Source organism: Chrysemys picta, chromosome 18, assembly GCF_011386835.1.
Source record: "Chrysemys picta bellii isolate R12L10 chromosome 18, ASM1138683v2, whole genome shotgun sequence".
NCBI classification, from domain to species: domain Eukaryota; kingdom Metazoa; phylum Chordata; order Testudines; family Emydidae; genus Chrysemys; species Chrysemys picta.
In genome coordinates, this window is record NC_088808.1 from 14597551 (window position 1) to 14613464 (window position 15914).

Consider the following 15914-nt stretch of genomic DNA (forward strand, 5'->3'; position numbering starts at 1 on the left):
TTATTCAAGTCATTAATGAAAAGTAGGACCAGACTCAGGACAGACCCCCACGGGACCCATTAGATGGAACCTCCCTGTTTGACAGCGAGTTATTTTTCAGAATGAAGTGTTCCAACGGTGAATCACTTGTACACCCCTCTGGCACATGTTAAGCAGCACACAGCCCATCTCAGTATAGGAAATATATTATTCCCCCCCACCCCCATATGGGAAAGGAGAGTCTATAGACTTTTCTCCCTTTGCCCTCTCCTCTGCAAAGCCCAGCTGACGCTTCTCCAATGTGCTGTCTATAATATTTAGGACTGTATTTCAATAGGTATTTCAGCCCTGAGGGACCTCAAAGACAGACACAGACTCAGAGAAATGAGTCCTCCTCCCGCCCTCCTGCATGTCAAAAACAAGAAGTGGGTTCACACCACCCAGGTCTGGTGGGATGATGAGAAATGTGGATCCCAAACTTTGAGACCTACTCACTTGACAAGAGAGAGCAGTACACACAACTTTCTACTCCAGGGCCATGCAAGACAAACAGTCCACTCCAGAGCCCCTGGGATCGAGCTCAATCTCTACCACAGGAGTGGGTAAACCTCACCTGAAGCCTGTGAGCTCTGTAATGGGGCCTACTTTCTTCTTTAATACAAAGGTTCAGTCCATAGAGTCTACAGGGCCTGGCATAAAATTATCTTAGAGCTTGAATCAAGCTCGGCATCTCCATGTGAAAGATGACAGTGGCTGCATTCTGTTGCTTTATAACAGTTCTTGGGTTCCAGATACACTGTCCGTGTGGGTCTGGCTTGGCAGCTCTGACGGCTGGGCAGCTTGGAATCCCTCTGAATCATGTTTCTAACACAAACCGGTAGCTCTGTTTATGTTTACTCCCCTCTCTTTTCCTTCCATCGTTTGCATTCATTTTGGCATTCATTTTGCAGGGGGTGCTCCTGGTCTAGCTCAGGGGTAGGCAACCTATGGCACGCGTGCCGCCTTCGGCACGTGAGCTGATTTTCAGTGGCACTCACGCTGACCGGGTCCTGGCCACCGGTCCGGGGGGCTCTGCATTTTAATTTAGTTTTAAATGAAGCTTCTTAAACATTTTAAAAACCTTATTTACTTTACATACAACAATGGTTTAGTTCTATATTATAGACTTATAGAAAGAGACCTTCTAAAAACGTTAAAATGTATGACTGGCACGCGGAACCTTAAATCAGAGTGAATAAATGAAGTCTCGGCACAGCACTTCTGAAAGGTTGCCGACCCCTGCTAGCTCTAAGACCTTGGTTGTTGCGCCATCTGGTGTTCATACAAATAAATGCAAAGAAGCCGAGGTTTGAGTTGGAGGAACAGGGCTCAGCGTGGTTTAGAACGCTCTTAGGCCTACACACAGTTTTTGTACAGCTGGAACTATTTTGGATAAGGATGTGATTTTTTTTAAACCAATATCATGACACTGGTACAACCCCTAGTGTGGGCACAGTTATACCGGTAAGCAGGTGCCTTATACCAGTATCACTATTCCAAATCCCATACAGGAATATCTACACCGGTGTCACAGTTCCGGGTAACCACACCTGCATTTCCCCTCAGTGGACCAGCAAGGGCACCCACTCTAGGCTCCCAGCTGTTGCTGCTGTTGGGTTGAGGCACACGCCCGTCTCTCCCTTCTGACTGGCGTATTTCCAGGCTGAACAGTTCCCTGCCTTCACTGTGTATTTCCCAGCACAAAGACACCTGCTTGCTTCATCTTCAGAGCTGTTTAACAGGTTGACTGTAACCTTTGCTACAGATATAACTTACCAGCCAGCACTTTCTATGCAAGCCTGCTTTATTCTTAAGGTGAAAAGCACCACAGAGAAAACAGATAAAAACAATGAAAGAACCTACACGCATGCCCAGATCACCCCAACCTAACATGGATTCTGACAGGAACAGTCCTTTAAACTCCCACACAAGGGGGATTCCTTGTGGTTACCAGCTCATCACAGCTTCAACTCAGAACAAGCACCCAGGCTTATGAGGCCTCAGTAGGCCCAGTCCTTCAAACCCTCCCCTAAGGATTAGGGCCCTCTGTGGACCAGGGGTCCTGTCCGTTTGCTGGAGCAGGAAGAAGGCCATCAGCCTGTTTAAAACCAGGCTCTTTATCCAAAAGCTTTTTCTTTGCCTGTTGGCCCCTGGAGAATCCAATTGGAACCAGTATATGCATCTCTCTCCAGGGGGGTTGCTACAAAGGGTTGATAACAGAGGAAGTACATTAGCATCTAGAGAAGGTACATACAATGCTACAATAATTGCACTCAATTGCACACTCAATTGCATTTTTAATACAATGTACCCCAAAGATATTAACCCTAATTCAATAAGGTTTAATTTAATTCAATAAAGTTTCTTAATTCTATAAGGTTTGTTCAGGATACTACAGGGAATTGTCAGCCTGTCACAACTAGTATAAACACCTGTATGCCGGTATCACTGCCTCCACTTTAATTCCGTGCGTAGACGAGCCCTGAGTGTGATGTTGCACTCTATATGATGTTATGAAACTATGCTAATGAGTGTGAATATAATGTAACTGGAATATGCTTCATGCAAAAGGTCCTTTGTAAGGTATCATTACAAAGCTTATAATCTACTGAGTGAGGTCATCCTACTTGTATGAATGTATCATTCTTGTATCTGAAACTAGAAATATGAAATATAATTCTGAGGGCCTACTGTAATTATGCGAAGTGTGGGCCATTAATGGTGGTTTGGAATCTTGATGACTCCCATTAACCAGGACAATTGACTGTAGATGGCTCTGTTTTACTTGTAAGTCTTCTTGTATACGTATGTGCTGGCAAGTGGGCAATGAAGTCTTATAGTGACATGTGATCATGTCACCTGAACTGGAATCCATCTTTAACCTGGTGCTTTTCCATTTAGAAGTGGGGGGGGGGGGGGGACCCAGAGAGACAAAAGACTCCTGCCTTGTGCCAAAGATATATAAGTGGGTAGAACAGAATAAAGGGGGCTGCAGTCATGAGAAATCCCCTAGCTACTACCTGAGCTAGAACAAGGGCTTTACCGGGGAAAGGATTGTGCCCAGACTAGGACGGCATCCAGTCTGTGAAAGAAACTTACTGAAACATCTCTGAGGGTGAGATTTTATCTGTATTCAGTTTTATTACTGTACTAGGCTTAGACTTGCATGTTTTATTTTATTTTACTTGGTAATTCACTTTGTTCTGTTACTACTTGGAACCATTTAAATCCTACTTTCTGTATTTAATAAAATCACTTCTTACATATTAATTAACCCAGAGTATGTATTAATACCTGGGGGGTTGGGGGGGGGGGCAAACTGCTGTGCATATCTCTCTATCAGTGTTATAGAGGGCGAACAATTTATGAGTTTACCCTGTATAAGCTTTATACAGGATAAAATGGATTTATTTGGGGTTTGGACCCCATTGGGAGTTGGGCATCTGAGTGTTAAAGACAGGAACACTTCTGTAAGTTGCTTTCAGTTAAGTCTGCAGCTTTGGGGCACGTGATTCAGACCCTGGGTCTGTGTTGGAGTAGACTGGCGTATCTGGCTCAACAAGACAGGGTGCTGGAGTCCCAGGGAAAGCAGGGGCAGAAGTAGTCTTGGCACATCAGTTGACAAACCCAAGGGGGTTTCTGTGATCTAACCCATCACACAGAGATGAGCTACAGCCCGATCCTCTCTCCTGCCTTGCAACATGTGCACTCATTGACATACCTGTGCAAAGTGGGTCTGAAATGCAACCATCCTGAATTGATAGCATTTCACAGCCACTTCACACTCACTTTGCACAGGTATAATTGACACTTCGAGGGGCAGGGCAGCGGAGAATGAGGCCTAGGGTGTGAAAAATTATCAGATGGATTTTCTCTCATTGAGCTTTGCCTGCTAACGGGTGGGAAAGTTCCTTTTCGAGTTCTTCTCCTGACAATGATATTAACTATGCCCTTTTGGATCTTAACTTTGTTACCAAGCTGAGGATCACGTGGTGCACAAATTAAAGCTGGGAAGTTGGAAACAGTACTCCTGTACTTCAGTTTCCCCATCTTTAAAATAGAAATAACAACACTTGTCTACCTCAGAGGTGCACCGTGAGGATAAGCTGATAAGTGTTTTTTAAAGCTCTATGGATGGGACACACTCTGAAAGTGGAATCTTGAATCTCTTTTTTATATCTTATTCCCCCCCCACACACACAACTGATGTAGAAGCTTGTAGCTGATCTGCAATATAATAAATAATAATAATTTGCACTTTTCATCTCAAAGCACTTTACAAAGATCAGTATCATTATTTCCATTTTATAGATGTGGAAATGGAGGGCACACAAAGGCAAAGTGACCTGTCTGAGGTCATCCAGAAAGCCAGTGGCAGAGCCAGGAACAGAACCCAGGTCTCGTGGTACCAATCCAAGGCTCTACCGACTAGGCCAGGCTGCCTTTCCCAGAGTCATGTGTGGATTAATAAAGGCAAAGTAACAAACTTTTGATTGTAAGCTCTTTGGGGCAAAGATCATCTCTTACTGTGTATTTGTACAGCATTTAGACCAATGGAACCCCAGTCTTGAGTGGGGCCTCTGGCCATTACTGTAATAAAGTACATAATAAAGTACCTCTATTACTCTCTCTCCATTGTGATAAAGTTCCTCCTCTGCCTTGGTGGGTTCTGTGCTTTCTGGCAGATTTGCTCGCCTCAGAGGTTCATGGCAGTCCTCAGTTTGGCTCGTTTTGTTAGTGGCACAAACCTGCCATTCACTTGGCTAACCTCATCACTGGCCAGCATTGGGAAAAGGAAGAGAACAATCCCCACAGTCTCTGCTGGCCCACCTAATGGGTAGAGACCTTCCCCTCTGGTGGGACCCACAGTCCAGATCAACTCCTCTTATATCAAAAAGGGAGGTGAGGGGATGGGGGGAATCCGGGCCTGCCCTCTACTCTGGGTTCCAGCCCAGGGCTCTGTGGATTGCAGCTATCTATGATGTCTCCTGTAACAGCTTCGTGACAGCTACAACACCCTGGGCTACTTCCCCATGGCCTCCTCCCAACACCTTCTTTATCCTCACCACAGGACCTTCCTCCTGAGGTCTGTGAGGTCCTGTGGTGAGGTCCTTTTTAAACCAGGTGCCCTGATTAGTCTGCCTTAATTCATTCTAGCAGTTTCTTAATTGGGTCCAGGTGTCCTAATTAGCTTGTCTGCCTTAATTTGTTCCAGCAAGTTCCTGATTGTTCTGGAACTGCCCGTTACCTTACCCAGGGAAAAGGCACCTGCTTAACCTGGGTCTAATTAATCTGCCTTCCATCACTCTCCTGTAGCCATCTGGCCCGATGCTGTCACACCATATAACTTTAATAACTACACTGACCCAGTCTAGCCTCCCTAACTGCAGTCCATTTTCACCTCTAACCCCGCTTGTAAATCAGTGGGACTGAGGAGCACATATGGAAACATATCAGTTAAACACTGATTACTATATGCTCATATCATTGATAAAGAGATTTTCAGCTTAATCATATTGTACTCCCTTGAGGAGGCAGGGGGCACAGTTTAGAGGCCAGGGCTCTGATTCTCCATTGCTCTGCACCTTGTTTATTCATTTACACCAGCGCCAAGTGAGTGTATCATGCTATTAAAGGAGAATGGTAGCACATGCACCACTTTTGTGACTATACAAGTGTGCATGGTAATGGATAATTAGACCGAATTAGGCCATATTCCATTGTATATAAAGCAACTCTTACCTTGTTTCACCAATAGAGCCTAGAGTCCGGTGACTGGGAGAAAGATATATTAGGTTTGTGAAAGATATATTTCTTAGGAGGTCGAGCATGAAGGAGATGAGGTCTCACCAAATATGTATGTTAAATGCTCACTCTTCCGTGGGACAGAACACAAGTACAGAGGAGAAGCTTGCCGCAGTCTGAATCATATGCCTTTGGGTCTCACATTGCTGTGGCGGGAGGTTCTCCTCCCTGGGCCAAGATTCTGAACTCCCCTTTCAAATGTGTTAATTGGAAACCTGGAGATGTGCAAAAGAAGGGGAGCTGTCCAGGGTGCTGAAGGACAGTATTAATCCAAACCCACCACCCCAGGTGCTAAAAGGTGCTCATTGGCCAATGGAGTTCCAGCTGAAAGAAGTGGAGTCTGATAAATATTTGACAATTCAAGCATTAACAGATCCACCGCATGGACCCTGGCTTGTACCGGTCAGCAGGAGCACAGATAACATATAGTTTGGGCTAGGTTACAAAGCAATTAGGGCACTGGAATACCCTACTTAGTCAATGTACAAAGCATTCAGGGACTATGAACATTGGGGCTAGTCAATACAAACTTCCAGCTGATCGATGAGCTTTCTTGGAGAAAATCACAAGCACAAGCTTGAAAGATTCCTGTTGACTCCAGTGGGTTATGGATCTGGTTATTGAAAAAAAAAGCTTAAAACTGGGGCTTGCTATTTTTTTTTCATATCCATCCTTAGTTCTCTGGTTATTTTTTGGTGCCATTACCCTCACAAACTCCTGCCTGTTAATTGTTTCTCCAGGACACATGCACCATGCCTACTTATCCACCCATGTTGCAGTGAACACTCCTCTCCAAGTTCCTGGCAGTGTCCTTTTCAGCGATGATGATACCCAGCTCTTATAGAGTGATTTTCATCCAAGGTCTCCAAGCACTTTACCTAGGAGGTCATTATCATTATCCCCTGAGACAGGGGAAGTGACTTGCCCAAGATCACACAGTAGAGCAGTGGCAGAGCCAGGAACACAAGCTGGATCTTGGGGGCCCAATCCAGGTCTCCACTAGGCCAGCCTGCCCCCCACAGGTTTTTCTGTCTGCCTCTTGTTGCCTTGCTCCTCGGAGCACCTAGCACCCGTCACATCAGTACAGGAAATCAAAGGAATGGCTGTACCCATCTTCCCCTTGTTGGCTCAGGTCTCCATTTTATATCTCTTCCCCTTTCTAGCCCCCTCCTCCTTTTTATCCCCTCAACATTTCTATTTCTCCCCTTGGTCTGTTGCCTCTCTCTTCCTCCTGCTCTTATCTCTCTTCCCCTCTCCTTTTCTACTGATCTCCTCCCTGACCGTCAGCCCCTACAGGGCAGTAAAAAGGCTATGTCACGGGGTGCACCACTCACTGCTTCTCTGGCACCTCCTCCTGGTCATTCTGGGGATTAGCTCTCAAGGTCACACCCCTTTCCATGGTCGCACGCCGTCACACCGTCTGCAGCTCCTCTCTCACGCCAAGTACCATAGCATCCTCTTCATGACTCAGCCCTCTGGCCAAGTTACTCAGCGTTCCCGGCCCCCTTACATAGTACAGTCCCCCAAAGTCTCTGTCACTCCCCATAGTGACCCAGCCAGTCTTCCAGTTCACTGCCCCATCAGTGCCACTTCCCCCATGGTGGGTAGGGAAATCCAGGCCTGCTGTCTACTCCAGGTTCCAATCCAGGGACCTCCACCTGGCAGTTCTGGGCTCTACTCTCCCAGCCCTCACTGGTCTTTCTCTGGACTGTTTCCTACCTTTCCTGGTTCCCCCCTACTGTGATATACCAACTCCAAACACTCCTCCCTCTTCCCAGGGACTGACTGCCCCTTTCCCAGCAGCAGCCCCGGTCTGTATAAGCCCCACCTATTCCTGCACAGCTGAACCTGCTTGCAGTCAAGTCCCTGCTCCCTGGCTCTTCCTCCAGGTGCAGCCTGTGGAGTTCCTAGGCCTGCATGACCAGCTTAACCCCTTCGAGTCCTGTGTGGGATGGACACCCCATTGCAGGCGAACATCCCCAGCCATCAGCTGGTGAAAGGGAGACACCGAATCTTTAACACAAGTCTTGACGGATAAATAAAGCTGGTTGGAATTTTTCCAATGAAAAGCTTTTTTCATTGAAAAATAAGATTTAGTCAAAACCAAAAGAAACCACTTCTGTCAATAATATTGGGGCAGGGAGATTGTTGGAAAAAAAATCAGTATTTGATTTTTTTTTAACTAAACCTGAAAATTTTCCACGGGGGAAAAATCATTTTCAGAACACCTTTACTGGTCATTGCAGAGAAAATTATTTCAAATGTTTGTCCAGAGGATGAATTCGTTTTCGAGCCTACACACATCCTGTTCCTCATCTGGGACTTTGCCTAGCCTCTCCAATCGACCAAGCCGTGCAGGGCATGCAGACTGGAGCTGCCCAGAACGATCCTGAGACACCTTGCTAGGGCAGCGCTGTCAATGGAACCTGCTCTGTAGAGGGCTTTACTTTAAAAAGGAACAAGATGCTCTCCACCCTGGTATCTGCTGGCGAAAGGTTCAGTCCTGCAAGGTGCTGCGTGCCCGCGACTCCTGCAGAAGTCAGTGGGATTCAAGGAGCTCAACACCTCATGGGATCAAGCCCCAAACGTGCAGGGTCTTGAGGCTTGAGGCTTGCGCCCCCTCCCGCCCCCCCAACAGGGACATAACCCGGCTCAGGATGGGACTTTGCCCTTAGGCTAACACCAAATATAATAATGTGATGATGACTCAACTCTTGTTATTGCATCAGTGGCTTATCCAGGCTAATGGGAACTAGCCTCCAGCTCTCAGAACATCCTGAGATTGCAGAAACACATCAGGAAGTCATGTTCTGATGCTTTCCCTTTTGCTTTCACCGAGCCAGGCTGGCATTCAGCTCCTGCCATGAAGCTTCTGAACATGGCTGGATTCTTCGCTCTGGTGCCCACTTTGGTGTCAGCTCTGGAGCCCATCACCACCTCACTTGCTTTCTGCGGGGCCGCGGTCATGTGGCAGCTCTTCTCCCCTGCCTCCTGGCTCAAGTGCCGCTTCCTGGAGTGCTGCAATCTGAAGGACACCCTGGACATCCCAGGTAATCGCAGCAGCAAGCGATGACTCGGGCGGAGGAATCCAAGGGCCCTGCTGACCTCGGGAATGCTATTGCATTCTGGGGGAAGGGATTCTAACTGGGGAAGTGCAAGCTGCCTTTTCAGGCAGCGGTTCTGATGGGAGAGGTCAGCTTTCCTTTCCACCAGGGCAGGGCTCAACCTGGCAGAGACTGGCCAGGGAATGGACCTTACTGCATGCTCCAGCCACCCTGGCCATGCCCCTCTTCCCATTCCACGGGTCTTCGCTGGCAGAGAAGAGGTTGCAGATGCCTCATGTCACAACAGCTTTTCCTTGATGGACTTTTCCCTTGCCAGGAATCCCCTGCTTTCTGATGGCATAATCCAGGAGTGAATTTAAGGCCGTGAGCTAATTAATCCTCCCAATGCCCCTGCTTCCAGTTGAGCACTCAAACACCGCACAACCAGGAGTGGCAGAAACTTCCTAAAAGTGTGTGTGTGTGTGCGGGGGGGGGGGGGGAGGGGGACACAGCGGTGCCTGAACTGTGCCTGTCCCCCGTGCTGCCCCTTTCCCCTGATGCCCTGTCCCTTCCCCCAAGGCCCCAGTCTCGCACTGCCTCTCCCCCCAAGACCCCGCCCCCTGCTTGCTCCTCTCCACTCCCTCGCCCCTGTCACTTGTAAAAAGCGGTGGGGCCCTGGCCCCCCCTGTGCAGAACCCAGCATCACTGGTGAGAATGTTGGACGCATGAGTCAGGGCTAGGGGTCGGATAACAACTCAGGACTGCTAGGTTCAGAGTCCCGGGCTTTCTCTACTAGCCCGCCCTGCCTCTGAGCCCTGCCGCCTCTCATGTCTGTGAAGCAAGCAGCCTCCCCAAAGAGGAAGTTGGGCAGCAGTTCTCGCCCTGCCTTCGGGGCATTAGTGCCGAGAAGTGGAAACCGAGAGGATCAATAAATGGCCTGTTGGAAACTTTCCATAAACCATGAGCCTGGCAGCCTGGGAAATCCCCTTTCTTGTGTTTTCAGCACCAGTAACACCAGGCCTTTAATTAACCCTTTCCCTGCAGGACTATGCTGCAGATTCTGAGCCAGACCCTTTGCTGGTGAAAACTAGCATAGCTCCATTTACTTCAAGGTACACAGATTTCCTCCGCCTATAGGCAGTGTTCCTTGAAGTGCTTTTTGCCACTGAAATGTCAGCTCTTCTTTGAGAACGGGTGGGGGGGGGAGCAAGGGAGACGTCTTACCTCACCTATTAGGTACCTTACATGCCACCAAGGTGGTTAAAGAGGATCCAGGAATTTCAACAAACACATCCCCCCAGAACCACAGGATCACATCCCAGGGCCGTTTATGAGGGATAGACATATTGGGAGTCTCCAGGTATCCCGTGCAAGCGCTTGGCTCCCATTAACAGCCGCTGAGGGCCAGATACAGGGAGCAGCTCAGTGCCTACAGCTCCCATTACACAGGGAAATGGCCCCATGATAATGCTAACTGGGAATGTTCTCCCCATGTCTGAGGCTCAGCAGTAGCATGGGGCGGGAGGGTCAATGAAGTACTTCCTGACACTGACCTCCCATCATGCCTCCAGCCCTGCAGATGGCTTTGGAACAGAAAGTCTTTGGGCAGCACCTCGCCACCCAGGTGGTTCTGAAAGCACTGAACGCGTACTCCAGAGACAAACAGCCCAGGAAGCCCCTGGTGATGTCCTTCCATGGCTGGACTGGCACTGGCAAGTCCTTTGTCAGCAAGATCATTGCACAGAACCTGTACCAGCGTCACGAAGCAAGGAGGAGATTCGTCCATCAGTATGACGCAGTCTTGCATTTCCCACATGCTGAACATATAAAGCAGTATAAGGTACTTCCTTTGTGACTCTACTCTCCTAATGAGGTGGATAGGTCAATAATCCTGCATGCAGATCACATATGGGGCTGTATGTGAATAACACTGCCCAGGGAATTTCAACATCTCTGCTCCCACCGTGGGCATAACCAGACCGTGCAGAGGGGAGTGAAAAATTATACAAAGTTCGCCAAACTTGTTGAACCTCTCCAAACACTTGGGTTGGTTCAATGTTTGAACTGAGGTCCAAGCCAGTTCTTGCTTTAGCCACACAGTTTGCCCCAAATTTATTACTGTAGGTCCTACATAAACACTGGACTTTTTAAGAGGATTTAAACATTCGTCACTAGATTATAACATTTAGGAAGTAGGTCAAATTTGAAACCTATTCTATCTGATTATATTCTTTCAGCGAACTATAGCGCAAGGAATCTATAGGCCTCATGCACAGAGACAGAATTTACCACATCACATCAGATTATTGGTTCATCTTTTTCAATATTTCTGCCCCACCCCACCCCGGCCCTATTGAACCAAAGCTCCCATTGACTTTAATGAATTCAGGATTAGACCTTCCGGCAACAGTTAAACCTAATGTCTCATGGAAGTCAATATCCAGACAAATACCTCGCCGACACACATGGACATACTCAGAGTCTGATCCTGCTCCCATTGAAGTCAATGGGAGACTCTAACATGTGAGATTTGATTACCTTTATGTATCACTAGCATTACATTAATAGTCCCTCCAAGCTAGAGCACCGGTGGAATCCCCCACGAAAAAATAATCCAGCTCCAATCTTGATTTCCAGCTCCCCCTGCTCACCGACCATCTTGCCTGTCCCCACAGGAGCAGCTGCAGAATTGGATTCGAGGGAATGTCAGCGTCTGTCCGAGGTCGCTTTTCATTTTCTCTGAAATGGACCAGATGCCGCATGGTCTGATTGACTCCATCATGCCGTACCTCAGCGATCGCGAGGCTATCAATGGCGTCTACTACGGCAAGGCCATCTTCCTCTTCCTGAAGTAAGGAAATCCAATGGTTAGTGAGTAACTGTGACCCAACAGAGTCAGCAAGGGCAAAGGGAGAAGCAGGTGCTAATAGGCTTTCACCAGGCTACAGTTTGATTGCCTGGGTTCGGGGGCCTCGCTGTACACGCTCTCCTTGGTCACCGAGAAGAGACTGTCCATATGTGGTAACTGAATCTGTCCAACCCTCGTGTCAGTCAGAAGAACTTATACCTCTACAATTATTCAGAGTGACAGGATCTCCTTCCTTCAGGACTGGTAGAAATGTTGCCATTAGCCACTCCTCCAGTACCTTCTCTTTCTCCGATACCTTCTTATATATTTTTCCTAATGCTTTGACAGCACTTGTCCGACTGGCTTTTAGCAGCTCAGCTTTATATTGTCTATTCTTACAGCTTTCCCATTTGTAACTGCTTCACTGTTCTTTCCATTTCTTCTTCTGATGGATACATATAGAAAGATACATATTGAGAGTCCATAATATTGAACAGAATTCATAAGTTGTGCATAGATTCCCCAAGTCATCATACCCACCCACTGAGGGCTCCTTCCATGCATGGATCTACGGGGTACAATCTGGCCCTTTGCGTTGTTCCTGAGATAATACTTTGCTGAGGGTCATTCTGATGATCCAGTTCATTTATCTCCTAATAGTAACGCAGGAGGGGATAAAATAACAGAGGTGGCGCTCGATCATTGGAGGAGACAGAAGGGAAGAGAAGAAATTCCCCTGACGGACCTGCAGTCTATGCTATCTGCCGAGATTTTCAATAACAGGAACAGTGAGTACTTCTGAGCTCGTGAGGTCCATGGGATCCCATGTGTATTGTCCAGCCCCAGTTCTCTGTGGAATGACCCATGAAGTACTGGTACTTAGCAATATATTCCTGAAACATAATTATTTTAAAGAACTCAATTGTAAACCTCCCCACATAGGTCAAATAGTGTTTGTAGAGTGCTTTCAGATCCCCAGATAGCAGGCTTTGTAGAAGAACAAAACATTGTGGTGACATGTGGTCATTCCAGCTATCAGGGCCGTAGCAACAAAGAACGTGGCCCCCTCCGAACGGTGGCCCCCTCCGAACATATGTCCGGGCGGGGCCCCTTACAATGCAGAAACTGGAATGTGGTATTTATTTTGCCACTTTTAGGGCCCCCCTTCCTTGCGGGGCCCCCTCCGGTTGGAAGGTACGGAGGGCGCTCACTACGCCTCTGCCAGCTATGGATGGACAGACATACCTCTCTCTTCCCTTCTCCTCCCTCCCTCCCCCCAGGTGGTTTTTGGAATAGCAAGCTGATCCAGAAGAACCTGGTAGATTATTTCATCCCTTTCTTGCCCCTGGAATATAAACATGTGAAAGAGTGCATCCAAGAGGAGCTGCGCTACCAAGGCCACCAAGAAGATGAAGACCTCGTCATAAAGATTGCCTTAGCAATGTCCGACTACCCCAGTGAAGATAGAATCTACTCTAGCAAAGGTTGCAAAACTGTGGCCTCAAAGGTGAACCTGGATACCTAGAAAGGCCAAGTGCTCAAGGACAAGGAGGAAAAGAAAGCAAGTCTCTTTCTCCTTCTCCCACCAGTATCTTCTCAGACTGTAAGCTTGTTGGGGCAGGGAACTTCCCTTTAACATATCTAAAGCCCGTGGCACACTGGGACTGGAGAGAGAAGATAACTTCCTCATCTCAGCATAATACAGTACATCCTTTCCCTACCTTCAAAACATGCTGCTGTAAGTAAAATAAAATTAATATGGTATTTATTCTTAACTATCTCTCTGGATTCTTGATAAACCTCCCCTATTGAGACCAGAAGAAGGCAGTACAGAGTAGGCAGGACAGATATGCCTGCCTTGTTTTTCCAGGGATATGAACAAAGGAAAAACAAAAGCAACAGAAGAAAAGGGACCCAATATACAGAACTACTGACTCAGGTTTGCTTGCCCACTTAATTCCTCACCAGTCTCTATTAATGATGATTGTGTGAGCTTTTGATTTTAACAGCAAATCTAGAAAACTCTGGTTATGGACAGAGGTTTGCTAGAGAATAGGCCAGAGGTGCTATAGTTTAGAATGATGCTCTAAAAAGCTTGGAGCCCAAATAAGCCCCTACACACTTCTAAGCTTTTTTAAATCTTCCCTAACATTTTATTAAAATATTTTTAAGGATCCTGTCAGGGAAATTCTTGGGGCAGGATAAGGGAGGGGAAGAAGATGAGTTTATTGATATCTGCCAAAATACCCATCAGCTTAGATCCTTAAATGTACATGCACCAATTACACAGAGTGTTTCCTTCCTACAATTCACTCAGATGGTATAATGAAGATATATTAGTCAGTTATGCTTTTGGTGCAAGTCAGTTTAATTTTCTAACCTCTTGTTGCAATGTTTTGGTTGCAACACACTAGGGAAATGTTTGACTCCAAACAATAAACGCTTTTTTATATTGAGTCAAACAAATCATGAAAGGTTTCTGTCAGTGTCAGGTTTTGAAAAATTACTTTTTACACCACCTTCATTTTTGCCCTGGATTAACACTTGATAATTTCCCTGTAACTCCTCCCTGACAAACCACCAACAAAGAAAGTATTTTTAGCACAAGAAATATGACTCTGATGGAACTGAAAAGAAGGCAGGACAAAAAAAGCAAACCTCGAGGTTACATAAAGACTTGTCTGCCAAGAGGAAATGTACAGTTGAAAAATGCAGAAGCCACTTCATTTGGACAGTTTGACACCCATTAAAACTTGCAGAAATAAAACAGAGGAAGCAAAAAATACAAAATGAAACTTACTTAGTAAAGGGGAGGAAATGGAAAGCCTGATTCTAATCTCACACCCTTTTACACTCCACTGATTTAAATGGAGTAACTTCTGATTTACACCAATGTGAATTTCCAATTAAACCAAGGGGAGTCTTTTTGCTGATTTCAGTGGGACTTGGATCTAGCTAAATGAGATCAGAATGAGCTCCAGAATTCTTAAACATACACCAAAGGTGACTGGGGCTAGTGATGTGTACACAATAGTGACTCAACTTCACTTCTGCTGAAATCCTCATCCATGATTCCACCTTCACTCACCTTGTCTATTATAACTCTCTTTTCTATTGTCTTCCAAACTGTCAGTTCACCAGTAGCTACTTGCTTTCTGAAATGTACAAAGAAACACAATAATGTCACCCCCATCCTCAAACAACTATACTTGCAACGGCTGGAATTTTAAAATGAAATGTTCCTTCAGGCTCTTTTCTCTTGGTGGTTGTAGGATTTAGTGCTGTTTTGGCAGTCCCTTGTGTATTTACCCCAGTTGGCTCCCTGTTTACTCTCTTTTGTAATAGTCTGCAATGATTTACCTCTCCTATCTGCGGGTGTTGGCACAGGGCACTCTGCTTTCAAACTATAATGGTAAACAAATAAGAGAGAAGCACTGTTCAGACAGGTTCAAACTATTCCAGTGCATGATGGGGAAAGGTATCAGCACTGACACTTCACATGCAAAGGAAGGTATCTTCTGGGCTGTGAATAGGGTGACCAGACAGCAAATGTGAAAAATCGGGACAGTGGGTGGGGGGTAATAGGAGCCTATATAAGAAAAAGACCCAAAAATCGGGACTGTCCCTATAAAATCGGGACATCTGGTCACCCTAGCTGTGATAGACACATAATGCAGGAGAATGCCTGTGGGATCAGAGAAAGGGTGCGACTCTACCATCATGGGAACCTTTGTGGGAGAATGGAGCTTGTGATGATAACATTTTACTCTGGCATCATCACGTTGCATCGTGAGGAGAAAACATTCTTGCTAAACTTTCACTCTATGCATCCGAAGAAGTGAGGTTTTTACTCACGAAAGCTTATGCCGAAATAAATCTGTTAGTCTTTAAGGTGCCACCAGACTCCTTGTTGTTTTTGTAGATACAGACTAACACGGCTACCTCCTGATTCTTGCTGCCGTCACAGACGGCGACGAGCTTTTCAACTGGTCTCTTGCTCCCCAAGGTATGGTGACACCAGCACCCCCAGAGCTGTGAGGAAAACAGGCTGTAATATGCACCCCCACCCCCTCCAGGGAGGATGGGAAACAACCAGGGGAAACCAGGCTCCTGAAGGGAGCCAGAAGCCAGCACACCGCCTCACCTAGGCTTGGGCTGGGCAGAACATGTGTCCCTGTCCCTCCCAAGCAATTGCCTGC

The 15914-nt window shown here is 46.7% G+C and overlaps 1 protein-coding gene and 1 long non-coding RNA gene across 2 annotated transcripts; one reads left to right on the forward strand and one right to left on the reverse strand.

Moving 5' to 3' along the window:
* Window positions 1-8576: 8576 nt before the first annotated feature.
* On the forward strand, window positions 8577-13490 carry LOC101941478 (torsin-1A-like). Its single transcript, XM_005293358.4, has 5 exons — window positions 8577-8873; window positions 10439-10707; window positions 11543-11718; window positions 12376-12503; window positions 12996-13490. The coding sequence occupies exons 1-5, from the start codon at window positions 8687-8689 to the stop codon at window positions 13238-13240; spliced, it is 1005 nt and encodes a 334-aa protein (XP_005293415.2). The 5' UTR covers window positions 8577-8686; the 3' UTR covers window positions 13241-13490.
* On the reverse strand, window positions 10951-15851 carry LOC112059668 (uncharacterized). Its single transcript, XR_010593733.1, has 3 exons — window positions 15571-15851; window positions 14804-14870; window positions 10951-11713 (listed from the first exon to the last, which is right to left on the reverse strand). It is a non-coding gene; the product is annotated as an uncharacterized LOC112059668 (long non-coding RNA).
* Window positions 15852-15914: the final 63 nt, after the last annotated feature.